The 27,862-nt window shown below is 43.8% G+C and overlaps 2 protein-coding genes across 2 annotated transcripts in view; both read left to right on the forward strand.

The window, feature by feature from the left end:
* The window catches only part of LOC128072182 (uncharacterized), a 406,177-nt gene that overhangs the window by 231,951 nt on the left and 146,364 nt on the right, over positions 1 to 27,862 (forward strand). The window lies entirely within an intron of this gene.
* On the forward strand, positions 12,221 to 25,531 carry RNF2 (ring finger protein 2). Its single transcript, XM_052665700.1, has 7 exons — positions 12,221 to 12,393; positions 18,903 to 18,991; positions 19,190 to 19,350; positions 20,184 to 20,399; positions 21,160 to 21,432; positions 22,226 to 22,397; positions 23,335 to 25,531. The coding sequence occupies exons 2-7, from the start codon at positions 18,905 to 18,907 to the stop codon at positions 23,434 to 23,436; spliced, it is 1,011 nt and encodes a 336-aa protein (XP_052521660.1). The 5' UTR covers positions 12,221 to 12,393; positions 18,903 to 18,904; the 3' UTR covers positions 23,437 to 25,531.

Raw genomic sequence — 27,862 nt, forward strand, 5'->3', positions numbered from 1 at the left:
TGCGTTGGAAGACATCTCAAGGATCACAAATCTCCAACCCCCCTGTCACATGCAGGGCCACCAAACTCCACATACCATCCCAGGCTGCCCAGGACCCCATCCAACCTGGCCTTGAACACCTCCAGGGCATCCACAGCCTCACTGGGCAGCTGTTCCAGCACCTCACCACTCATAGTTAAGAACTTCCCCTTGACATCCATCCTCAATCTCCCCTCCTTCAACTTAAAACCATTTCCCCTTGTCTTGAAATCATCCCCTCCTCCTGTTTATAGGCTCCCTTTAGAGACTGAAAGCTGCAATGAGGTCACCCCGCAGCCTTCTTTTCTCCAGGCTGAACAAGACCAGCTCCCTCAGCCTGTCTTTGTAGGGAAGGTGCTCCAGCCCTCTGATCACCTTAGTGGCTCTCCTCTGGACCCTCTCCAGCAGCTCCACATCTGACTTGTTCTGGGGGCTCCAGACCTGGATGCAGTACTCCGGATGGGGCCTCATGAGGGCAGAGGGACAATCACCTCCCTGTCCTTGCTGGCCATCCCTCTTCTGATAGAGTACACAAAGGTCTTTTTGCCAGAAGGTTTTCATGGCAGTGAAATAGGAGAGTTGTTTAAATATAAAAGATTGCTCGGTGAAAAGTTTGCATCAAATGAAATTTGCAAAAACAGCTGAAGGACTGTGAAACTTGACCAAGCACGAAGATGTTTTTGGAAGCATATCACGCTTGAGTACAAGACAGGTACCAGTAGTTGCTATTCAGCCAGTTCTTGTCAATTCTAGGTTTGCCATTGCAAAAAGAATTGGTAGATCCTGTCTGACAGTGCTTCCGTGTCCTGTGTCCTAAATGGTTCTGCTGTCTGCTAGCATGGGCATATAAATAATCATGCCAATGTAATCTAGCTGCATACAGTCTGACTCAATATTCTGGGAGCACTGAGCCAACCTGAAATGTATTGATTTAAGTCTTTGCAAGTGATTTTTCTAGTTTAACAAGGAACCAATTCAGGGTAGAGACTGGTATCACATGGCTGTAACTGAAGTATGATGTGACCAAAAATAATAAAGGAAGCTGCACAGTTCCTACTGGGTTTGCTCTCATACATCTAGTTGTAATGGAGTTATAAAGATCATACTTTTAATTGAAGGCTGAATGAATGACAGAAATTACATTTTTGATCAATGCTCATATATCCCGACTGTTGCAATGAATGTTGAATGCAGTAACTCGTAAAGGTGTGGATGTTCAGTTGTTCACCCCGTACAAAATATGAGGTCAGCCAAGACTTCAGACTATTCCGTTCCTTTTAGGAAGATGTCAGTCGGTACATTAAAAGTTACTCCTTGCTATCTGGCGCCCTCTTCTGCTCGTTTACTTGTGTAACCTGCTGGAGAGAAGCTGCGCGCATCCTCCTCCTCTGGTAACGTCCCTCTCGACCTACTAAACATTACCCCCCCCCCCCCCCCCCCCAAAAAAAAAAAAGAAAAGAAAAAAAAAAAGGAAATTTTTCATATACTTCAATTGTTCCATCTTATTACCCTCTGAAAGGCTCCCAGGCATCCTTGGCTTTGTTAATGAACAGTTACCAAGCAGTTAGTTTTCTTTACAAAGGAGAATTATCCCTAGCATCGTTGACTTACCACCACCCAGCTCCCTGTTGGTTGTTTCTGGTTTATGGACAATTACTTTTGCCACAAAACACCATGTCCAGGTATTAGTCTTTATCCTTCTGCCTCTTCTACCTTTTCCCTCACAGAGTCACCTTCCTCTGAAGATGAAGCCAATTGATTTGTGTCTTATCACCACCTCACCACCACTGCACTGCCTTCAGCCTTCTTGCTACTCCAATCTCTGTGGTGAGGCAGCAAGAGCTGTGCAGCAGTGATTGCCCCTGCACTCACAGAGACAACAAAAAGCAAGCAGACATCTTGTGCTGCTGTCCCAAGTAAAAAAACTTTTGCACAAAAATTTTGTCTGCAGTAGAAGATATTCAGAGAGATGTGATTTGTGACTTGTAATCTACTCTAGGGAACCTGCTTTAGCAGGGGCGTTGGACTAGACGATCTCCAGAGGTCTCCTCCAACTTCCATGATTCTGTGGTCCTACAGCTGAGACAGTAGCTCTGAGATGGAAAATTTGCTCCATGAACGGGTCTTCTGCCACTCCTGTAAGCGAGAGCAAACCCACCTCTTTATCTGGAGATAGAAGTCTATGGCCCCAACCCCCACAAAAGGCAAAGCAGGGCACAAACACTGCAGAGTTTATAAATTTGGGTAAGAGGAAACAATGTGGGGCTAGCACTTCATCACATTTGTACATCCTGTCTCATGGGCTGACAGCCAAACCTCTTTCTCTTCCATTTCCTTCCTCCCTCTTACCTTTTTTACATTCAGCCAAGTTGCTCACACTGCTTCCTCATCTCTCTTACAGAACCAAATGTCCACTCTCTAACAGTGTTCCAAATGTTCTTGTTATCATTTTTTTTCTGTTTTTTTTTCTTCATTTTTTTTTTTTCCCCCCACAAAAGGCTGCAAGGAAGTAGAAAGGAGAGAATTCCACAGAGAATGATTTGACTTTGTTACTGTTCTGCTATAATTCTTATGGTATTTAATCTAAACATTTTTGAAGGCTTTTTCAAGGTCAACTTGGGTTGAGAAGTAAATTCCTGCCCTCAGTAAAAAATCATAGATAAGTAGTCATTCATTTTCTCCAGGCACCTTTGAAAAGTACTTCTGCGGGATGGCCTTTTCATTATTCTGTGATCAATGGCTACATGATACTACAATAAAGCCTTTTGCAAGAAAGCACATTGAACTCTTGTTTTCAGCTGTTTTGGGGGAAAACTGGTCTGCAGTTTAACTGTCCAAAAATTCAGCATGTCTGACTTCTCCAGAGTCAGATTTTTCTGTAGATTTTCTGGGCCAGGATGAAGCCTCCTAAAAAGGCACTTGCAATTCCTGTATGTTCAACTAAGCTATGATGTGATGTTATACCTCTTAGGGAAAGAAGGTTGTGTGGCTCCAACTGCTCCTGCTACTGTGAAGTGTTTAGAGCCAGAGCATGTGCTGAGCCTGGAAGCTTGTGAAAGCTCTTTCTGTAATTGTGTTGTGGATTTAGGTCATCCCTCCCCTCAAGACTTCCTGATGCACACTAACCCACTTGACTTCTGCAAAATAAACCATTGAAAGTAGTGGGAAAAGGAACCCACAAAATTTTAGAAATTGAAACCACCTACTGCATGATTTACTTCAGTAAATCTGTTCCTGAAACATAGTAGGCAATTCTGTAAAGAATACAAAAGAATGTAACAAAGCTTCCAATCATGCTTACTCTTTTATGAAGTAAATGTCTTGGTATCTATTGACAATTTCCTTTCACTACCACTTAGCTTATCCCTAGTGATGCACGGAACTCCTTTCAAACTGCATTTTGTTTGAAGCCAGTTCTTTGGATTGTTTCCAGGGTTTGAAGTAGGCTTGTTCTAACTTTTCTTTATAAAGTGTTCCCCATTTGCTGCTAAATTACTACCCAAAAATTTGATTTTTGTGGTAAGAAAGATGTCAGCTTTCTCCTATCTGCTTCTGCTAAATTCAATGTTTTCAAAATCTCTAGCTTCAACCTTGGAGAAAATGCAAAGTTTTCAAAGCAACTTCTTTTTTAAAGTAAATATGAGTTATGTACCCTAGTCATGTAGATGAGAAGAATCACTCTTTTCTTGTCTTTCTTCCCTTCTTTCATTCCTTTCAATTATTATATTCCTGTGTTGTGTTTGCAGCCATCAGACTGAGAACAAAACAATCCTCTTGCTCCCCCACAAACTAATGAAGAACTTTTAAGAACTGCTAGACAGGTTTTTGTCTTTCTGATGAAATTTGTCAATTCCTACCCTCCACAGTTTCTCTTATCAACTTTCTGAGCTCATCTCAAAATCGTGGTGTAGCTTACTTTTACAAACTTGAACCTGGGCAGAAACTTCAGCTTTAGCTCACTCTATACAACTAACATAGGTACAATACAGAGAACCAAAGCTGGCTTGGTAATGCAGTCAATTCAAGGGCATGTAGATGTAGAGAAGTCAACTCAGAATACCTTAAACTGGTGCTTAGAATACATGGTGTGAAGGAAAAAAAAAAAAAAAAAAAAAAAGTTCCAGCTTAATGTTATGGGCACAAAAGAAAAAAAGCTGCTTTGATCCATTAACACCCTCAATAATACTCCCTTTCTGCATTCATCCCAAGATCTCTTTTCCAGTCATACTGGCTACATAATAGAAGAGTTCTTTAGCCCTACTAATTTTGATTGTCATTGTGTTGCCACTGTTATGTTAATTAGATTAAAGCAGACTCCCACTGAGACTGTCACAATGATAATCATTGCAGTTATCCATCAGCTCTCTCCAAAATCACTTTCAATGGCTTTGTAAACTTGCTGTCCCCACAGACCACACTGTTCTGTGATGTGAATGCTCTTTTCTGACCACAGTTGTTCATAAACACTGCAAGAATCAACACAGAAAAATATATTTGGAGTGACTGGGAACCTGAGGCACATTATCATCTTTCCAATTAACTAACCAAGAAGAAGGTAATGGAAACAGAATAAATTTTAACTTGCTTAACACGCAACTAATACTGTCAATTTTTAACTATAAAATGAAAACATCGAGTGTATTATCCTGTCAGAAATCTAAAATGATTGTACATTAATACTCACCTTTTCCTTTGTCTGAAAAGATTGTCTTATTCTTTTTTTCCCTCCTATTTGTTTTCCTTGCCCTTAAGAGGTTTTAGCCCTTGCACTGGTCTTTTCCACACCCAGTTCTATGGGATTTCACTTCCAGACTGCTGACTTCTAAATCCATATCCTGACAGATATCATCTGAATAAAAAAAAACAACAAAACAATGGAAGAGTAAGCACTGAGTTGCCTGTCTTGACTTACTGCATGAAGACATTCAGCAAGAAGACACTTCTCATTATCAGAACTTGTAGGTTGGGCTTCATAAATACAGATTCTTTACAAATGACATGGAAACCACTATTATGAGTCAGGTACTTCTCATTTAACTGAATCCAAAAGATTTGAGTCTTCTGTATCCAGCATACATGCTCGTGTGTACATGTACAGAATCACACAGCATCACAGAATCACCCGGGTTGGAAGGGACCTCAAGGATCATGTAGTTCCAACCCCCCTGCCTAGCAGGGCCACCAAACATACACATTCAGATCAGGTTGCCCAGGACCCCGTCCAACCTGGCCTTGAACACGTCCAAGGACGGGGCATCCACAACCTCCCTGGGCAGCCCGTTCCAGGGCCTAACCACTCTCCTTGTGAAGAACTTCCCCCTAACATCCAACCTAAATCTTCCCTCCTTCAACTTGGATCCATTTCCCCTAGTCCTGCTGTTGTCAGCCCTTTTGAAGAGTTTACTCCCCTCCTGGGTGTAGGTTCCCTTCAGGTATTGATAGGCTGCAATGAGGTCACCGCGCAGCCTTCTCTTCTCCAGGCTGAACAAGCCCAACTCCCTCAGCCTATCCCTATAGGGGGAGGTGCTCCAGTATTTTTTTGCTTTGTACAGGCATAATGTGCTTTATTTGTAAATCTGTATTATTCATCTCATTTCTTACTGCAAATGTGAACCAGATGTCTGAGGCTGCAGGGAAGAGAGGTCAGCCATTTTACTCTAACCTCTGTTCTTACTGGTCATCTGGAACACAAAAGTGTTCCCAGTAGTGGCTTTAAAAACAAGTTACAAATACAGGAAAGATCTCTCTTCCATGTCTTAACCTGAAAATAACAGAAGAAGAGTACAAATTGAACCTAAAAAGGGAAGGAATTTCTTCTTTGGGTCTCTACTCTAACATAATGCCCTCAGCATCTATCAAACATGACCACAGATCCCTAATTCATAATGGTGTTTAAAAGATTACTGGGCAGTAGCTATCATTGTGTTCAGTTACAGGAACCTATTCACCCCAAGTGACCTTACTGGGTTCACACTGGTGCCTGTAGTACAAGTAGAAATTGATCTAGACCTTCTTGCACAGTGAATCTCTAACAGCAAAATTCTATTTGCTATGCAGAACTGAAATACAAGGCTGAGCAATATGCACTACCACTCCACAATAACTTTGATCTCAGATCCATGTGCTCCAAACTCAAGTGGTGTCCAGAGCATAGCAGCATGCCTGTCTTTGAGTTAAGCAACTCTTGACGTTAATGAGAAAAACAAGGCATTATGAATAAGTGGGCAGATTGCTTTGCTAAGCCACGTGTTCACAGGAACAGGACCACAGCTGACATACACCTATTTTTCACAGTTTGATGAGGTTACTGCATACATCCAAATAATGGAAAGAACAGATGAACTGCTTTATAATGGAAACACACAACTCAGTGACAGCCTAGCAAAAATCTACCCACCCTCTGAAGTGCATGGCATAATCTGCCAAGCTTCTCCAATGATCACTATTAGCCCACACTTGATACGGTCCTACGTGGGTCACGTGCTTTGACCAGCTACAAAGCAACCTAAATCCGTGCTATGAGAAACATTCTAAAATAAGGTGTAAATAGAAGGAATAGGGAGCCATTCATTAGCTATAACACTCGGTGAAAAGCCGGGTCTGACTAAACCAGATGTTTTCTCAGAATTTTCTCTCTTTTTCATCCTCTTTGCCTGCTTCTGCCTTTGTCCCGGAATGTTTGTTTTAAAACATCTCCGTGCTCACCACATTTTAAATTCGTCATAAACACAACAGGCTTTGTACTCATTTACCTCTTCTTTTCAGTGAAAACTTCAGCTTCTTGGGAAAATGTGCTCCTGACTGAGGCACTCCTTCAATGAGATCTTGAAGATGCCTTTAAGGTGTACCTCATTCCTACTGCTGTGTGGTGTGAAAATATCCCACAAGAGGGCACCAGACAGTGGGATCTTCTAAAATACCATCTAAAATAACATCCGAGAGGCTAACTAATACAAAAAAAACAGCTTTTTTGCTCCTGAAGATCAGGAGCAAAGTAACCAACCACCAGCCAGGCCTTCAGTATACAAACACCAAATGGTAAGTTCCATGTTTCAATTTACACTTAGTTTGAAGTTTGCTCCTTCTGGTTCAGAAGGCAGGCACTGCTTCTACAAACATTGCCCCACTTCTTACTGCCATATTGTTGTGCAGCTAATCTGTGCAGGAGACAGCTTTATTATAGGATAGTCTCAGTCTTCACAAGTTTTTCCCCGAACACCACCACCTTCTCTGCTTCACAGGACTTTGCTCTTATCTTTGAAATATATATATATTTACTGTAAAAAACTGTTTCAAAACACTTTGTGCAGAATTTCCCATATAGGAAGCCACACAGGATAGGTATTAATCACATATGATTATTTACTGATGAGGATAAGACACTACAAACATGTTTGCTGAATAACAAATTAAAAAGTTGTAAAAATGGCTTTATGATGTCCTTATTTCTGTTCAAGTTACCTGTGCTAGGCACTGAGGCCAAAGTATTTTGCATTTCTGTCTGCTCTGAGGCTACCTAGATCCTTCTCAAAGTATGTGTCAATTCTCCTTAGTTATTCCGAGGCAATGAAAAGGTAAACAAACAAACAAACAAACAAAAACACCACAAAAGCAAGCAAACAAAAAAACCAAAAACCACCAGTAACTAAACAAAAAAGACCTTTTTCCTCTCAATACACTTTGTATAATCCAAAAGTAAGTAGTAAAAAAACAGTTGCAGGAGAAACAGATACTTCTGGATTCTTAGCCTCATTTCTATCCTCTTCCCTTTTTGTAAGAGAAAAAGAGAAAGGTGACTGCAGGAACACCTACAGTTCCAACAAAACATTTCAAAAGGTCACCCTTTGCAAATCTTACAGAGAAACGTTAAGCCATTGAAGCAAAGGCACAAGATTCCTTTGTAATTATTTTGAAATAACTGCTTAATTGCAGAAGCCTCTGCATAGCACAATAAAGAGAATCAAAAAACCCAACATTTAAGTCTGTAGAAAAGAAGCACCAGCACGGTTGGAGATCCAAGTCTTGGTAAGAGATTCTGGCACACTTCAGAACTGCATGGATTTATTACTAGTGATTTAGGGGAACTTCTTTGTAAGAACACCACCAAACCCAAGTGCTTCAGCTGTGGGTTTTCCCTTTGCTGTCAACTCACACCATGAAGTTCAGACCTGGTAATTTGGCACCGTGGAAAACACAGTGGGCCTGAGTCATTCTGTCCAAGAGTAGGAGTAGAGAAATTCCTACTGCAGTGTCCCCATTATAATTATTTTTGTTGTGGGGGTGTTTTTCTCTCCTGCCTTTATATGGAAACTAACTCACTGCTGCTGCTTTCTGGCCTCTTCATCATCGCTCACAAGTTGCTTTGTACAAGTTGGTTTGGGTGCTAAAATATACTTTGCACCGCAGGAATTTTGTCATGCAAATTTTGCCATTCATTCATACCTTTGCAAGCAAAAACAGCGCTAACACAAGTTAGCCCAGGCCCCTAGCTGTGACACTAGTGAGAAGTGTGCTGTGAGGTGTGGGACTTTGTACTGCAGGAAGAGAAGAAAGGATTACAAATCTTTTGCATGCATGTGGCTACAGGAGAACAGAAGAAGGTCAGTGGTAGCGTGTCAGCCACACACATTCTCTAATCTCCCACAAAGGGAACAAAAATGCTCAGTGGGAAAGTGAAGGACTCTCCCAGCACTAAGCTTAATATTAAGCTAACTTAATAGAAGCATTAAGTCTTAGAGCAGTTACAACACAGAGTGGAAATAAGCTGGACAAGAGGAATAAGTACTGCCCTATCAGAGATGAAATTGCTAGTAAATCAAAGCCAAAAAGTTCACTGTATTCTCAATGAACAGCTTAAAGCAGAAGGAAGAAGGACCAGGCAGCTGCTTTCACTTGCTAGTCTGCACCAGCACATCATAAACTAGCCACAGTCACACCTACGTTGGGGCACCTGGATGACTGTAAATACTGTAAATACAGGCAGACAAACAGCTTCTGTCCATTCAGTTATGATGTTCTCTCTTGTATGTGCTGACAAAGAACAATTATTACCTTTGTTGAGGCTGAACAAATTTACTGTTATGATTGCCTTCAGAAGCATGCAGTTTAATGATGTTATGAGAATAGTGAAAATACCAAATACCAAACATTGCTCAATGACTACCAGTAGTACTACTATTGGTACAGACTACTGTTTTGTCAAGAGCTGCATGATTGTAGGTTTTTTTGTTTTGTTTTGTTTTGTTTGTACTTACACTGGGATGGTTTACATCAATTCAACTACAATAGCTATTAGAATTGAAATATTTTTTCCAACATCCTCTCTCACCTTTTATTACAGAAAGTGCTAGAGAACATGCCTGATATTCACCATCAAGACCGGTGAAAGACTTTATGCTGCTGGTGCTCTAAGTCTGTTTCCATTCTGCACACTGCTTATGAAGTACATTGTAGCCCTGAGTTGATATAAGATGTTAAAGTCAGATACATCAACATACTTAGGGGATACACTGAGAGGATCTTTGTAAACAGGATGTTTACTACGTTATTACCTGCTCCCAACTCTGCTATTCCTAGCTTATCTAGGGCTATCTTTGTTTCAAGTGCCCAAATGCTGGTCTTGAGTGGCTTTTTTTGAAAGCAAGAGCTTTATAATAGTGAATTACTGAAGATCCCCTGATGATCTGGGAGTACTGATAAAGCAGATAGAATCCCTAATTTGTGAATTTTGAGTAACATAGTTTCTGCTACAACTCCCATTTGTACTCATTACTTTCCTGAGTAGTTAATATGCCTTGGTTTTCTCCTTCCCACTTATTTTTGTGTGCAAGTTTCAAATAAAGCCACTGTCTTCAAACGTGATCTAGATTACAGAAGAGCTGACCTTTTTCTGACACACACTGTTTTCAGTGCATACACAAACAAGAGTCCAGAATGTGTGGCACATCTCTGGAACAGATAATAAGCCTACATCTCTGGATGTGTAATACAGCTGAGCATAACAGACTATACTCTATTAACAAGAGTATGCAGAGTAATTCCCTACACTTATCTTCAAGATGTCCATCTGAATGTTGCATGAAGTGATATAACTTCACCCTTGCTAAGTTATCTATTACTTTGAGTATAATAAACTTACCTACAGCCAGAGAGCCCTGCTTCAAACATGATGTCTGTATGAGAATGAACTTAAGGAAAGGGCTTAATCCCTGCCTTCATCATACCTTTGTGATGCTCTCAAGATCCAGTGAAGGGTACATGGCAGTTACAGGCACACTGCAGCAATATCACCACTCAGTATAGGGCAGACAAGTGTAACAGTGTACCTGGGGCACCACCAATGACCTTACCTCCTCTCGCCAATCCACTGCCAGCTTATTTTTCCCTCATTACCTAGCAATATGGACATTTTCTACTTTCTGTCACATTTTATGTTATTTACTGTTCTCTGGCTACAGACTGGGAAAATGGGAGCACTTTATTTTCCATTTTCTTCTCTATTTATACTAGTTTCTAAAAGGCAGTGAATAGGTGACCTTCAATCACTTCAGCAGGTAATAAATATTTTACCTGGAAGGAGGACGTGGAAACAGCATGTCTCAGTTGACCGGAGTAATTTTCTTTACAATTCTTTTGTTGCCACAAGGAGCAGAATAAAAGTTTCCATTACACAAGGAACACTGGAAGCCACAAGCTGATGAAAGCTATCTCAGCTATCATGCAGCAGTTTTTTTTTTTTTCTACCTTCTTCAGAAAAAGCTTTCTGCAAAGAAAGGAAATGTTCACAAAGGCTTGAAATACAATATTATCCACATCCTAAGCTTTCTTATCTGCACTGTGAGTGCAGAATCACAGAATGATGGGATAACGTGGTCTGGAGGGGACCTCAGGAGCTCCCTGCCCTCCATGGCTCAGCTCTGGGGTCAGATCAGATTGCTGAGGGCTTGAGCCACCTGAGACTTGGAAATCTTCAAGTCTGAGGACTTGTCTTCCAAGGCTGAGGACAGGACATCCTCCCTGGACAACCTATGACTCCTTGAATGGATAATGTAATAAATATAAAACAAAATCAAATAAATATTCTCATGAATACGGTGACTTGGATACCACTGGCCTAACATCATCAATGGTGTTGAATTTCTTTTTGTGTACCTTTGTTAGTCCATGTGCCTGTGTTTCTTCTTCTGCATTTCACTAGATGCTCCCAAGGCACTTCTTACCACTGCATCCTCATTAGATCTGCCTTCCTTATAACTCCATGCTTTTATTTTGCAAATCTTGTTCTTATATCCTTCAATATATAGGGCTGTTTTATCTCACAACAGCTTTACATGAACTGTTTCACTCACCCCAGAGCTGCAGGCCCGCAGCAAGGCAGCTTTCCCCGCAGGGTGCTTGCTGGCAGCTTGGCAGAAGCCTTCCCTTCTTTGTTGCTGATACGCAGCTGAAAGCAGGAAAATTTCAGTCATTAATTCTGCCTCGTTTCATTCTGTCTAGAACCAGAGATCTTTCTGAACCTTTCTATGCTATCGTTGGATGCCAACACTGAAAAAGCCCATCCGAGCCCACTTGGGAAGGAAGTGGGCTAGGAACATCACAGAGGAGCGTTGAACCCAGCTCCTGTCTGAATCCTTCTGAGGTGCAGGGTGGAGATCTGCCCTGCAGAGAGCACAGCGATGGCACTGCTGGCTCCTGACTGCATTCCTGCGGGGATCTCCGACACGGCGCTGCACGGGTCAGTTGTATGAGCGTTATCAGAGATGTAGAACCACGAGGAGGAAACCGGTATGTGCCAGAACTTCTGAAAAGTAACAGAAGCGTTGCAAGGAGCGACAAAAGCCAAACCAGAGCCACCCGCTAGCATCCCAGCCGTGCTAAAGTTAACGGTAACTCGCCCCGAGATGCCAGCAGCTGTCTTTTCAACGTATAGAGCACAAGGACAGCCGCTCGTTTCGTCTCACCGCCTCTCAGCGGGACTGAAGCACCCGGTGCAGCTGAAGGAGCACTTTCAGGTTTTAAGACCACTGGGAGCGGCGGACGTTCCCTCAGCCGGACAGGGACCCCCCGCACCCGTTCTCCTCGCAGGGCAGGCAGGGGGCAGCCCGAGACCGAGCGGGCACGCAGAGGGCGGCGGTGGGCGCCGGCACGGCCCGACCCGGGGGGAAGCGGCGGGGCGAGAGGCGGGGAAAGCGGCTCCCCGCCGGGCGAGGAGAGCGGCCCCGCGCCCGCGGCTCTGGCCGCGCTCCCCCTGCCCAGCCCCGGCCATGAATATGTAACTCCCCTCTATTTCCCGAGCTCCATTGCGGAGCTGCCGCTCGCCATATTGTGCTGCCGGCGCTGCGGCTTCTCTGCCGGTGGGAGCAAACGGCGGCAGCGGTGAGCGCGGGGCGGCGGGCGGGAAGGAGGAAGGGAGGGAAGAAGGCTGGGAGGGAAGAAGGCTGGGTGCTGGTGCTGGTGCTGGTGCTGGTGCTGGTGCTGGTGCTGGTGCTGGTGCTGGTGCTGGTGCTGGTGCTGGTGCTGGTGCTGGTGCTGGGGGCGGCCGGGACCTGCCCCGACCCTCACCCGCGGGGCCGGGCACAGCGCTGAGGCAGGGCTGCTACGGCGATCTGCGCTCGGAGCCGCCCGCGGTCAGGTTCGGTCCCTCCGCTTTGCCCTAGGTGACACGGGGCTGCGGCAGGGCGGAGATCGGCGCTGCTGCGATGGATCCCTGGCGGCTCCGCGTCCCGGCACCCGCGCACGGAGCCGAGGAGGGCTGCCCGGGCTGTGTCACGGCGTCACGCCGGCGCGCGGAGCCACAGCCGGCAGCCCCGGCCCCTTATCGCGTTGTCGGCGCGAGGTGCGTGCCGTGCGGCTCTGCCTGTCGCCCTTTTGTCTCCGCGAAGCCTGCTCTTGCGGGACCTGCGGAGCCCTGGGCCCTCCGGTGCTGCCCCGCCGCGCGCTGCGTGTGAAAGGGGCGCTGAGCCGCGTGTGGGATGTTGGCCGTGAGCTGTTGGCTTATGGAGCGTGACTGGCTCAGCCGAGCGTCTGAAATGCAGTATTTCAGTCCGATAAATCAGAATGCGGCCGCAGCTCCATCTGTGTGGTAGCTGTGTGTTGCATGCGGGCTTTTAAGGATTAAAGGGAATCGCTTGCGTGTGGAAAACCGGCTGGTGTGTGGATGAAATCATTTTTGCCTGGGGAGAGCTCTTCAATCAAACGTGCCATTCGTTCAGTGATGAGGAATTGATTTGTCATAGGAGTGCCCTCAAAAGGTGCTGTCGTTTTTATTCACCTGTGTTTTCATTAAGAAACTTTTGTAATGAGAGAATTTGACGTTCTTTCATGTCAGAGCTGGCGTTCAGCTTGTCAGCTGTGACAGAGGACACGGCTGAGCAGAATCGGGTATCTTTGGAAATGTGCTGCGTGAGGGATCAGCGCTGTCAGTTCCTCCAGGTGGGAGGAATTATTACCACATGAATGCTGGCCGTATCTGCGCTATCAGTACCAAGCTTTGTGTCTTCATCAGGCTCCAGTGCTGGGATTCAAGTAATCCCAGGGCTTTCTTAGAGGTCATTTTCACACACACGGTGGTGAGGCACTGGAACAGGTTGCCCAAGGAGGTTGTGGATGCCCCATCCCTGCAGGCATTCAAGGCCAGGCTGGATGTGGCTCTGGGCAGCCTGGTCTGCTGGTTGGTGACCCTGCACAGAGCAGGGGGTTGGAACCGGATGATCATTGTGGTCCTTTTCTACCCAGCCCATTCTATAATTCTATGATTGGCTCTGGGAGTGATGGTTAAGAAATGCCTCATTTTCTGCATTCACCTTCATAACAGCAGGATGCAGGATGCAGTTACTTCATCGGTACTCCTGTATGTTCTAGGGGGATGTCTGGCAATGTGTGGAGCAGAGGGACTTACTTGGGCATTTTTGGTGAACAGTGCAGAGTTCTGGTGATTTTGAGTCTTTTTTATCATGAAAGAGCAGTGTGGTGGGTATCTGTTGTACAGCTTTCTGTTTTAAACATGAAGTAGCTGTTGGGATGCACGAATTTCTTCAGCTTCTCTTGAACATTTCTCTTTCTTTCCCCCATGCTTTTTCATTGTTACTTAAATTGCCCTTTACCAATTTTTGCTGACTAGGACTGCAGTTTAGCAACGGTACAAAGAAAGAGGTTGGAGAATGGACATTGCTGAGCCTAAATTTCATTCTGTTTGTTGGTGAAGATAAGTGGCCTTAAATTCCTCATTTCCTGAGGAATGAGCAGAGTTCAGTATTGTGGAGCTGTTCAGACTTGTTGGAATGGGGAGGTATCTTAGGAATTACTGTCTGCCTTCCCCCTCTTGTGAGAGGGAGATCTCTCCCAAGCTGCAGGAAGCTGACAGCAGCGTTCTGCCAACTGAAAATCTCATCTGTTCCTTACTCTGCACCACTCAGGTATAAAAGTAAACTATTTTGGATGATTACCGGTTTTAAGTTGTGTAAGTATTGCTCCTGTATTACTGTTTATAAAGTACAGAGCTTTATTTGAGAGAGAAATAACTTGTTAGCTGTCACCCAGCTTCTGAGGGAAGCTGCATGCCAATGTTACAATGTGGTTTCTGTGCATCTATTGTAGGTCAATCATGTGTGGGATTGCTGCACTCTTTTTTTTTTTTTGTCTCGCAAAGCTTGTGGGGGGTTTATTTTGTGTTTGTTAACAACCAAGTAGAGGAAGCCATCTTTTGTTGTTACCCAGGAAATTAGGTCGCTATTAGTTGTGATTAGCTTCCCTGACTGCTAAGTGGGCGAGCAATTCCTTGTGGCTCACAAACATATCCCTGGAAGAAATGAAAAACAAGTGTATTCCTTGACCTGATATTCTCAAAATTTCTCCTACAACATGAACTCATCAGAAATCTGTGACTTCCTGCCATTTTATTAATGTAATGTGATGGATAGTAAGTAAGTTATATGGATAGTAAGTATGTTATATGCTGAAGAGAAGGATCACGGAATCATAGAATGGGCAGGGTTGGAAGGGACCTCAAGGATCACAAATCTCCAGCCCCCTGCCACATGCAGGACCACCAACCTCCACATTCAATACCAGCCCAGGCTGCCCCATTCAAGCTGGCCTTGAACACCTCCAGGGATGGACGGGGCATCCACAGCCTCTCTGGGCAGCTGTTCCAGCACCTCACCACTCATAGTTAAGAACTTCCCCCTGACATCCAACCTAAATCTTCCCTCCCTCAACTTAAAACCATTTCCCCTTGTCCTGCAGTTATCAACCCTTTCGAAGAGTTGATTCCCCTCCTGTTTAGGTACTGAAAGAATGACCAGGTGGCTGACTCTGGGTGTTCCCAGAGGCTCTGGGAAAGCAGCATGCCTCATTTATGGCATATTTGTTTTGAGCCTGTGCAGAGTTTCTTGCAGCAGCGTGGACCTGTGCCCTGAGACGGAACGGCCTGCTAAAGGAGTGGCTGAGTGGGTGTCTGTGTTAACTGTTGTTGAAATCACAAATTGGGAAGAAATCAAATTGCATTGGTTTCCTAGTGGAAGTGGGAGAGGACCTCGCTTCTAAATCACTGCAGTCAGAGTCTGGTGTGGTCATTTCTAAGTGTGAGCACCTTGCTGGTGCATGAGCCTTCTGCCTTGGCTCCTGCAATGGCCAGGGCAGCCGCTGTGGTGGATGGGAGCAATTCTCTAACAGACGAGATGTGGAAGTAATATACCACGCTCCTGTTTCTTGTTGTCCTTTGAAGGCTTTGCTCGTGTTCACAGTAATGCAGAGTCCAGGTCTGGATGCTGAGGGCACCGAACAGCGCTCTGATGGTGAGGAAGGAGTCTAGAAGTTGGGGCCATGCTTCCCTCAGGCAGGAGGTGTGGTCTGGGGGCCTGCTCTGCAAGGTGAAATTCAATCCACGTTTGTTATCATCACCAAAATTTGGTTCACTTGCTCAGTAGAAAACAGCTGAGGGGTTTTCTGGAGACCTTGCTTGTGGAGATGGGAAAGTTTGTTTGAACTGTAATGTTAGCATGTTCATGGGACTTCTGTTAAAACATACAGCAAAGTAAGGGACAAACAACAGGGCTATTGAAGTCATTGAGCTTAACCCTCAGCATATAGGGTGGCCAGTTCTTCCTTTCTGCAGCTGTTATTTCGGGGAGTGAGCAAGAAATTGGTCAAGCTCATGTAATGTGCCAGCAGTGCTGCGAGGGTTAGAAAGCACCATAGAAATGAAAGCCCTGAAACAGAGTTCTGTGGCCAGGGGTACATCCACCGTAGCAGGATGTGTGCTGTTTTGATAGAATTGCATGCATGTAAAGGCTGTCTTCTGCTGCAGACTCTGAGGGTCACTGCATCATGGTTGTGTTAGCAGCATCAAAAACACATATTCTTGTCAGTGTGGAAATAATGAGGTGCTAAATTACACCTTGGTAATGACTGTTTTTCTTATATAAATTGTTGGTAAAGGTTTTTGGCACGCTTGGTGTCTTTGAGGTCAAGTGCCTGTCTGATTTATTGACTCACATCAGCAGGGAAAGGAACACAGCTCCATTTTTCAGTCCTTGCAGAAGGCGCTGGTGTTAGATGGTATTTTGGTATTCACATTGGACAAGATATAAATGGTGTGTAAAGAGTGAGTATCTGTTTTAGCTGTAATGGTCTGAATAATATGTTGCATTAAGACAGTGGGCAGTGTAGACTTTTATTATTATTATTATTTTGTACCACAAAATGAAACTCTTTTTACTTAATCCCTCCAAAATGGAGAAGAATCAAGCTTTTTAGTTAATAAATAGCTTGGATTTGCAGTGTGATGAATTTGTGTAGCATTTGTAGGCATGGCAGCCAGAGAGAGATAGGTGTCCCAGTGAGCTCTGCACTACCTAGGGGCAAGAGGTGCAGAGAGCTCTCTGGAAGTGGTCATCTTGTGTAGTGCAATGTTTATACCTCAGCAGATGTTCAGGAGGGCGTAGAACGGATGTAAATAACATTCACACTAAGGATTGAGGCTATGGACAATAACGAAGTGATCCCTGAGGCAGCATGAAATGGCAACTGATGTCTCCTCCCTGCCCACAGCTGCCCCTCAGTTGATGCGGCCCAGAATGCAATTGCCCACCCTGGCTGCAAATGAACACCGCTGGCTCATGTCCAGCTTTATGTCCACCAGGAGCCCCAGGTCCTTCTGTGCAGGACTGCTCTAAAAGAATTCTTCTGCCAGTCTGTACACGTATCCAGGATTGCCCTGACCCAAGTGCAGCGCCTTGCACTTAGCTGTGTTGAACCTCATTTGGTTCATGTGGGCCCACTTTTTAAGCCTGTCCAGGTCCCATTGCATGGCATCCCTCCCTTCTATGGTCAGTGCTCAGAGATCAGCTGGTCTTGAGCAGGTCTAAAGGAGAGCTTGGTGGTTGTGGTTCTGAGCCCGCCAGGTTGTGCTTGCATGGTCAAGGCAATTTTAGGTCAGAATACGGAGCTGATGAAGTTTCATCCTTTACATAGGTGCCAGCTATTGGTGCCGCTGCAGTGAGATTGTGGCTGTGAGAAGCAATGTGGTCCAAACTGATGTTCAACAGTGTCATCAGGGAAAGAAGTTAAACCTCATTCAGGTGCATTTGTCAGGGCCAGCATGGATTTGAAAACAGATTGTAAGAACTATGGGAGCAGGAATAATACTACTGAGTCTCCTCTTATTCATGAGATGTGATGAGGTTACTTCTTATTTCTTTTGCTTTTCAGCATCTGTGAGTTCCTGTTACTGTGTTCTGGTCTTGACTCTATGTTCCAGAGGCAGAGGAGTTGTTCACTAGTGTCCAACAGGGCCATGTGGATCTCTCTGCTTTCAGGTAGCTTTAAGGCCAGTATTTTTCCTCTTGCAATCCCAAAGTGCTGTCACTGCGTGCTTTAGGATGAGAATTAAGCACACTGCATATGAGATGAGAAGCTTTTAGAATAAAGCCTAGTGATTATACATCTTGACACTTGTACTGTGTATCCTGCAGTGTGTTCTCTTGTTTTTGCAGTAATGTTAATGTACTTGTTCTCCAGGCTGGTATTTTGGCTGGAGGCCTGGTGCTGGAACAGCCATCATGCTAACAAGCGTGAGCACTTGGGTTTGGGCAGGATGTGCTTGTGCATGTGGTGATCTCTGCTGTGGGCTATTGCAAGGAGTTCTTTGCTGCTGTGGAGCTGTGTGATGTGTGAAGCAAGCTTTTCTGGAGTGCCCCAGCCACATCTCTTTACAAAGTAATGATCATGCCTACATTATGTCAGGCTTTATTTCTGGTTTGGGTCTTTTTTTTCTGTAAGGGGAGAAAACTAATTTGTGAGCTTGGAGAAGAACAGATACAATAATCTTTGTGGAGCTGCTTTCCTTGCTCTTAATTAAAGCTTAGAAAGTAAGAGAGGTTGACTCTTCTTGCAGAATTTGATGAACTTGAAACTAGATTATAACATGCCTGGTAGATGTACATCAAATCAGCAGCCAAAGGTGGATTCTAAGAGTTTGGAAATACAAGCCTAGCTTTAAATAAAAACGCAATAAGAGAAACTTATTTGACTGGGGTGCATGTATATGAGAACGTATCCTGTGCTGGCTGCCACTGCCACCCCTGTGCAAGCCCATGCTCTGGGCCTTTCAGTTTTATCTCTCTTCTGCTTAACAGCCTGAATGGAGTTTTGCAAAACGCTCATGGCTGGGGAGTTCCCTCAGTGTCTCTGGAGTGGGGCAGTGACAGGGACTTGCAGCGCTTCAGTGGTTTCTTGCTGTGTTTCTGTACTGTGAGCATTAAGGCTGCAGGGGCTGGAGCCCTGGGGAACAGATCACTTGGATGAAGGCCTGCTTGGGAGAGAGGGGAGCTGGTTCTGGAGCCAGGTGCACCTGACCATATCATTTTATTCTCTTCTGCTTCCAGCCATGTCTCAAGCTGTGCAGACCAATGGGACGCAGCCTTTAAGCAAGACCTGGGAACTCAGCTTGTACGAGTTGCAAAGAACACCTCAGGTAACGTGTGCTGAAGAGCTGGCCTTCGGGCAGTTTGGTCTTTATTCGATACCGTTAGGAACTTGAGGTCTGGTTTCCCTTTCCTGATGTGGTTGAATATGTTCCTTGTTGTATTCTTATGTCTTTGTCTGAAGGCAATAACACATGCAATCTCTGTGTGAAATTTCCTTAAAGAACTTTTACTTTGTTTTACACCAGGAAGCGATCACCGATGGCTTGGAAATCGTTGTGTCACCCAGGAGCCTGCATAGCGAACTCATGTGTCCCATTTGTTTGGATATGTTAAAAAATACCATGACGACAAAAGAGTGTTTGCATCGTTTCTGTGCTGACTGCATCATTACAGCCCTCAGGAGCGGGTATGGAAATAGCAGGACAGGGAAAAGGGATTTCCCTTCAGATGAAAATATGATCATTTGAGCCCTGAGCGCTGCTGATTCTGAGGATGGCCATCAGTGCAGTGTTCACAATGAATTCACTGTGCCTGTGGAAATTCTGATGAGTGATTAGCAGAAACACTCTTCTCGTGAAGGAGAAACAAGAAATGCTATCAATAAAGAAATCACTGATATTTCTGTTACTGAGGCCTCTTGCTTTTACAAGAAAAAAGCAAAAAACATGTGAACCTGATAAATTAATTAAATTAGAACAGAATGTTGGGAAGGACAAGACTGAGTTTTAGTTTTCACAGAAATTCGTGCTTGAACTCCAAAATGGGTTCCTTAATCTTTATTTCTTTCTGCAGGTCCTATGAAGGACTGTACCTTTCAATATAATTTCCACTTGAAATGGAAACATTTCTAAGTAAGAATAAAGCCAGAAGATTAAGGGGAGAAAATTGTAGCATAGAACTCCTTGATTCTTCAGTCAAAATACATTTTGTTTAAACATACCTTAAATAAACACACTTTAAAAATTATAGCAAGGAGATGTTTGGTTTTTTTCCTTTTTTTTTTTTCCTGTTTTGTTTAAGTATCTTGAGCTATCAGATTTGTCAAAAGATAGAAGCCCCATTCCATTCCAGATGTATTGTAAAGTTGAGTCATGATGGGTGCTTTCTCTAACAATTGCAGCATTAAGACTTTCTGTCATTGCCAGAGACTTAATGTTGTTCCCTCTCCTTATTCTATATCCTTACAGATATATAAAAAATTATATATTTTTTATAATATATATATATTCTTATATCTAGCAACAAAGAATGTCCCACATGTCGTAAAAAGCTGGTGTCAAAAAGATCGCTGCGACCTGATCCCAATTTTGATGCTCTCATCAGTAAAATTTATCCAAGCCGTGATGAATATGAAGCGCATCAGGAGAGAGTGCTAGCAAGAATCAGTAAACACAATAACCAGCAAGCTTTAAGTCACAGCATTGAAGAGGGACTAAAGATTCAGGCTATGAACAGGTATGTAGTCACATAATTTGTTCCCATTTTCTCCCTTAATGCTAGAAATATGCCACCTCCTCACTCTCTGTAGCAAGGGATTCTTCTCTTCCTCTCTGAAGGCTGCCAAAGTAGCTTTCAACTTTTGTTAAAAAAATGTTATCAGTTTTATTGTTTTATTAGTAAATAGAAACTTTGTATCACTGCCTGCAGCTTTACTGGCAGACACGTGTTGTGTTACCAATTTACAGGCATCATTCATTAGACCCCAACTGGAGTACTGCTAGGGGCCCCCAGCACAAGAAGGATGTAGAGCTGTTGGAGGGCCACAAAGATGCTCAGTGGGCTGGAGCACCTCTCCTGTGTAGAAGGGCTTGTTGAGACTGGGGGGGAGAAGGCTGCAGGGAGGAGTTGGGAAAGACCCCAAACTTTCTTCCATTAAATTGTTCTAAATCACAAATGAATTCATGTTTTGATTAAAATACTTTTCTGTTTTGTGTAAGGGGTAAAATTAACTGAATGAAGTTTAAAATGATCTCATGACATGCCTAAAATGCATTTGAGGAATAAGGAAAAATATGCAGCTTTGTATATGGGTATCTTTTTGTAAGATAGGATGTATGTTATTTTTTAAGTCTAAATATCTCTGGAATGTTTCATGCTTGTGAATGCATAGTTCATATTATGTCAAGCTTCTGGCTTGACTGAGAAGAGAGATGTTGTATAGGTTGGATGAGTTCTGAGTGAGGATTAGTGTTTATTTCTACCTATTTGTCACCAGGTTACAGAGGGGCAAGAAACAGCAAATTGAAAATGGCAGTGGAGCAGAAGATAATGGTGACAGTTCACACTGTAGCAATGCCTCAACACACAGCAATCAAGAAGCAGGGCCTAGCAACAAGAGGACCAAAACATCAGATGATTCTGGGCTAGAACTGGACACTAACAACACAGCTGTGGCCATAGACCCTGTGCTGGATGGTGCCAGTGAAATAGAATTAGTCTTCAGGCCTCATCCTACCCTCATGGAGAATGACGACAGTGCACAGACAAGGTAAATGGCATTATTCTTCTTTGTATACTCTGGTTTAATTCCTGCTGTTTCTATTTTCTATTTAGAACTTGTTGGGGCTTTTAAAAATCAGTTTGCTTTGGTTGAACCACCTCGGTTTAACATACGCAGCCTTCTCATTGCAGGTCAGATAGATGCTACTGCTCAACTTGTTTCTGTGCAGTGTTACAGAAACAAACTGTTTTAGGCCTTTGGTCAGGGATGAAGGTGGTTTTAAGAGTTTCTTGCAGTTCACAGGAGATACCAGAATGATGGTATGACATCTACTTACAATAAGATTCTCTGGGAATAAACAAGTCTCGTGCGAGTGTCTGCGATTTTTTTTGGAGCAGCCTTGTGTCAGTGTGATTTGTAGGCTGGAAGCTTTGCCTGGTATTTTTCCATCATCCCTTGTGAGCACAGACTGCAAATTTAGGATTGCAGCAATGAGCAATCTTGTGAAGTTTCCTCAGATCTCTTCCTGTCTTTCTCTTCTGATGAGACATTTCTCTACAGTGTCAGTAAATATATTACTAAATATAAGCTTCATCCAACTCTTCTTTTTCGTTTGGAATTCCAAGGGAGTTCTGGGGGTTATTCTGAAAGACAGAGAGAAAGCAAAGCTTCTGGGGCAGGCTCCTGCAGCATTTGTGTCAGATTGGGATTCTTGCATAAAGAGGAGCAGGTAATGAGGCAGTAAAGAAGGGAACCTTTAGCAAGGAGCAGAGGGTTCCAGGTGTCTTTGTCCTGTATCTCTAATATGAACATGCGATTATTTTTGTGGTTGCTGTTGCAGATACATCAAGACCTCAGGCAATGCCACTGTTGATCACTTGTCCAAGTACCTGGCTGTGAGACTGGCTCTGGAAGAGCTTCGGAGCAAAGGAGAATCAAACCAGATGAATCTTGACACAGCCAGTGAGAAGCAGTATACTATTTACATAGCTACTGCCAATGGGCAGTTCACTGTAAGTGGAAGCTTTAAGAGGAAAACTGAGCATCAGTATGCCTCTGATACAGATATGATTAGAATCCATGGAGTTGGACTTCTCCTGAGTTGACATGGGGATAAAATTCATGGCACCAGGTTGCTCATTCAGAAGCAGATAGTTTGTTTTGCAGGAAAATGCACGTAGTGGAACCTTGGTTAATAGAAAAAGAAAGCATACAAATTATTTGGGGGAAAAAAAGCTACATTGATGCCAACAACTATTAGCTGACTTCTTTCGGGTGAGGACCTGACCTTTCATTTTGCAGTTAAAATTGGAGACGAAGAACACTGTTTCACCTGAGAACTCTCTTTGAAGAGCACTGCCTAGAAGCAGGAAATGTCTATTGAGTGGACTCTACTGCAGTATAATCTTCTTTTACTCCAGTGTAAAAAGGCTACTGCGAGCCTTAGATAGGGAAGAATTCCTCTTCTCATTTGCTGACTGAACTAAAAAGTAGTATTGCACTTGGATTGACCTCTGAGCTTAGCCTTATACTTGAGCATTTTTTCTGAATAAAATAAAACTTCTGGTTAAGAGAGACACCAATGTTACCTGACAGTCTATTTTGCACAGTGTTCAAACATGGTGATAGAGTAGCCTTTAGAAAAGAAGCAAAGATGGTTCTAGTGTCCATACACCTGCTACTCTCTCTGTTTACATACAGAAGAAACATAAAATTCACTTCATTTACAACTGTGTGCACTTTGTATGCAATTAGCAAAGCTGTTTTTCGTGCTGTTTTAGTGAGAGTGACAGGAGTCTGTAATAGCTCATTTTACTGCTTTTTGACTACGAGTGTTTAGTCAGTAACTTGTTCCACATTATCAGTGACTTCTTCAGTCAGTAGTTGTGGATAGATTGCTGCCTGTGCACTATCAGGTCTTACCACATCTTTTCTGGTGTTTTCTTCTAGGTATTAAATGGGTCGTTCTCCTTGGAGCTGGTCAGTGAGAAGTACTGGAAAGTGAACAAACCCATGGAACTGTACTATGCACCAACGAAGGAACATAAATAAGCTGTACTGGAAAACTGAGATGGGACTAACTCTCTTTTTATAGCTATGACTTCTTTAATATTAAAAGAAAGCACCGTCATTATCTTTATGGACAATACATTTGTGATGCCTTCAGGCTCTCTCAGTGTACTTATTAATATGATTAGACAGTATTCTTGATTGTATTTAATTTAGACTTTTTTTGGTTGTTTTTCTCTAGTGCTTGACATGCTTTTGTTCCCAGTGTGTGATAACTGAACGAGTGTTCCAGTTTGGAATGTCTTAATTTTATCCAGGTAAATCTGGATTTCTAATACATTTGACACAGTTATAGTAGCCTCTGTGAAGTACTGAGCATTGGATGGCTAAGTCAGTCTATTCAATAGTAATGTATGCCAAGGAATGTGTTAAATGTTGTAATTTGCTAATGGTTATCCATATAAAAGATGGTAGAAAATTGATTTCTGATAGTCTTGCAACTAAAGGAGATCTCATTCCCTAGGAAAGATAAATTATTCAGTTGCTTTTTTTTTTTTTTTAACAAATACAGCTATAGTGAGAAAAAGGACACTTTAAAAACCTTGCTACTTACTGAGCGTCGGTGCAAGGTGATTCCTGAGGTTGGTTTGCTTTTTAACAAAACAAAACCAAACAAACCCAAACCCCTTTCCTGTGTAGAAATTCCAAGCTTGTTTCACACTGCAGTTTCCCATTTGACTCCTGTTGCAGTGGTAATCCTGTCTTCACAAACTTAGTCAAAATCTTATGGAAGTTTTACAGCCCTACTCTGTTCAGTATAATAACAGGTTTTCATTGAGAATGCATCAGAACTTGCTGTAAAGAATCTTCTTAAATGTCTTTTGAAAGCAAATCCCTTCAATTCCAGCACACTGACATAATGCAAAGTGAAATATTTTGCTTTACAGAATTCTTGCCACCCAGCTGTGAGCTTATCTCAGCTTCAGTTTGAGTAGGGAGAACTTCAACCATGAGCTGCTCTAAGATTACTATTTTTTTTTTTGGCATAGCTTTAACAAATGTGGCATAGCACTTTGGAAGAAAATTTTAGTACTTGACAAAGTTTACCATTTAGTGTCTTAAATTTAGGTTCAAGTTTTAAAACTTGGCAGTAGGTTGTTGTGTGAAGGCCAGTAGCTGCTGTTCATGTGCATGTTAAACTTCTCTTTACTGGCACTGGACATTGTGGTCATGTCAGTGAGGGTTGCTTTGCCTTTAGCATTCTGTCTGACTGGAAATGTGTTATGGGAGATTGACTGTACTGTAGGACTTCCTGAGGAAGCCTCCACACATTTGCACCCGAAGCTTGAAGCAAAAAAGTTGATCTAATACATGAGAACCAACATCCTCAACCATGTCTGGCATGGTTGCTGTGCTCTTGGCTGCAGTCAGAATGAAGATGTGGAGGGTGGTACCTTAGCATTCAGCTGCTTGGGGACTCTCCTGGGAAGGAAGGCCCCTTTTATTGCTTCAGTCTTTCAAGACTCACACTTGAAAATATGTGTCTGTTCTGACTGCTGCTTCAGATCAGCTTTATCCCTACGTGGAAACTACAAAAGTCTTCTCAGAGTAATTACTGCCTCTTGTAAGGGCATGTTTCTTCATGACTGTAGAATGGAAGTATTCGGGCCCCAGAAGGCTGGGGGATAAACTTAATTAAGTAACTAAATCATTACCTTCTGTTGAAGTGTTGGATCATACAGAGAATTAGTGCATGTCTGCTAAATAGAAACCAGAGGGGATGGGTGTGTTGTCATTCAAACTGCTTTCAAATTTTCAGAGAAAGTTCTAGATCAGTTGCAGCACACCTTCCCAGGGCGACAGCAAAGGCAACATCCAGTCCCTTGAGCAGGAGAGCTGTCAGTGAAGCTCAGCAGCCTGTTTAGGAACAATCTGTTGCTTTTGCCCAGTTCTTTAGATTGTGTGGGAGAACGTGAAGCTTTTATTTTCCTGTTCATGTTGTAGTGACTGTACGGAGTATTTATGTTGTCTAAATATTCTGTATGATGTCGTTGTTTGATTAAACCGTTGATTGCACTGTGACTCACTAGTGGTACCAACTATTTTATTTTCAAAATGACTTTGCAGCTCTGCCTTGTTAAGCCGTGTTAGTTTTTTGTGTTGCTTTTTTTCTTTTTTTCTTCCAAGTACATGACATGTGTTAGGTACAGGTAAACTTTAGTATCCAAGCACAGTCGTGATGAAATTCCTCTTACAAATTAACAGCAAAAGCAAAAATGTTGCAAATGAGCTACTGGAAATTCCAGTACTGGTTCCACATCTGAAAAATGCTGCATGTCAGCCAGGCCAGAGAAACAGCATGGAAAGAGGCATGCGATATCTCCAGCACTCCTCACTGGAGGCAGTGCATAATGTTAGCCTGAACAGCAACCACAAAATCCAAGTAGTATCAACTGCACGCAATCCACGTGGCAAAAAGTGGCACGCAGTGCACCATCACCAAATGCCAGCTCACCGGTAGCAACGACCTGGAAAGAAGGAGAAGAACAAATAGCAGACGGACGGGCTGGCCAACTTCAGCAATACAAAGAAAGTCTCTCTTCCTCCCTATCAACTGGCATTTCAGCTGAGGAGGAGCTTTCCCAAGAGGTAAAGCAATTCCATGGGAATATACCTTCCTCTCCACCTGCATGGACAAGACTCTCTCCCACGCAGGCTACAGTAGGTACACACACACACATGCCACCCTGCTTGTGTGGCAGTGGGGAGGCAATGAAGCAGTGGGACAGAAAAGCCACCTTGACCCTATTGGCACAGTAAGAAATTACAAGGAAAAACAATCACAAAAGGGAATTCTTCCAGGAAAACGCCGGAGCGTTTTGGAGCAGCTGAGCAGGCTGAGAGGCGACCGTCAAGCTGAGATGTGTTCGGTGGACAGAGGGGAAGTTGACAACCGGAACTGAAGCGGAACTGGATCCAGTTTCCCACGGGCAGCTCCCCAGAACAAAACCATGGCCTGATCTTACTTCTGAGGTTGATAACGAGCGTTTTGGTTTGCATTCATGCCAAGTGACTGGCGAGTAAAAGAAGCAGTACTAGAGGGGCCCTGCCTCCATTCAGGTGCAGGAAACAAAAATCAGATTAATTGGATTACGTTGATCAGATGGTCTGGCATGGCAGAAACACAGGAGCGTAATGCGACAGAGGACACTGGTGCACAGGAAACTGCGATGCCGTCGAGCTAGAAAGGGGCAGAACCCATCGGAATTAGGACAAAGGGATCCCAGGAGCTAACTGGAAAAGTCACAAAAACCTCCAGAAGTGCAGAACATAATTAAAAAATAATTGCAAAGCATCAGCAAGAAGAAGTACAGCCTCAGTATAGGGGAAAAAAAAAAAAAGATTTTATTAAGAAAGAAATTAACATAAAAGAACAATGGATAGTATAATACAGCTTATGGGTGGATAGTGATTGGGCAAGGGGGAATGGTTTTAAACTAAGACAGGGGAGGTTCAGGCCAGATACTCGGAGGAAGTTTTCCGCAGAGAGGGTGGTGACGCACTGCAACAGGTTGAGGTTGTGCATGCCCCATCCCAGGAAGCATTCAAGACCGGGCTGGATGTGGCACTGGGCAGCCTGCTCCAGTACTTGGCGACCCTGCACGTAGCAGGGGTTGAAACTGGATGATCTTCGAGGTCCTTCTCTACCCAGGCCATTCTATGAGTCTATGATTCTGTGAAAATACTAATGGGTTATGCCCTCAGTCATGTCAGAGAGCTCCTGAAGGAGCTCATCCGCATCCTTCCCTGGCTCCAAATCCACTCCTCCTTGCAGATCTCCACCTGAGAGCTCCAGCATGAGCTTCTCCCAGTCATCTTCTGCAGAGAAGCAAACTTTCCCTGCCCCGGTGGAGCACAGCTGCTGGCTCTTTGCTGTTACTTCAGGAGAGGCTGAAGCGGAACTGGAGTCCTCTGACTGGGCCACAGACTCTGCCCAGCATCCCTGAGCCATGTCAGAGGGTTCCTGAAGGAGCTCATCCACATCCGTCTCCAGCTCCAAATCCTCTTCTCCATCCAAATCTTCATCTGACAGCTCCAGCATTAGATCAAAATAGCCATCTTCTGCAGCAGAGGGCGCTTTCTCTGCCCCGCTGGAGCACAGCTGCTGGGTCTTTGCTGTTACTTCTGGAGCAGCTGAGGCAGAGCTGGAGTTCTCTGCCTGGGCCACAGATTCTGCGCAGCATCCCAGAAGCATCTCAGAGGGATCTTGAAGGAGCTCATCCACATCTGTCTCCAGCTCCAAATCCACTTCTCCCTCCAACTCTCCATCTGAGAGCTCCAGCGTTACCTGCTCATAGTCATCTTCGGCAGAAAATGGCACTTTCTCTGCCCCGGTGGAGCACAGCTGCTGTGCCTTTGCTTCTGTTTGTGCAGAAGGTGAAGCGGAGCTGGAGTCCTCAGTCTGGGC

Source organism: Tympanuchus pallidicinctus, unplaced genomic scaffold (assembly GCF_026119805.1).
Source record: "Tympanuchus pallidicinctus isolate F22 unplaced genomic scaffold, pur_lepc_1.0 scaffold7, whole genome shotgun sequence".
NCBI lineage: Eukaryota > Metazoa > Chordata > Aves > Galliformes > Phasianidae > Tympanuchus > Tympanuchus pallidicinctus.

Excerpts from the sequence above, each read along its gene's own strand:
- RNF2 (XM_052665700.1), top strand. The coding sequence starts at position 18,905 with ATGTCTCAAGCTGTGCAGACCAATGGGACGCAGCCTTTAAGCAAGACC. Across the intron at positions 18,992-19,189 it reads AGTTGCAAAGAACACCTCAG|GAAGCGATCACCGATGGCTT; the intron begins GTAACGTGTGCT and ends GTTTTACACCAG. Across the intron at positions 21,433-22,225 it reads GACGACAGTGCACAGACAAG|ATACATCAAGACCTCAGGCA; the intron begins GTAAATGGCATT and ends TTGCTGTTGCAG.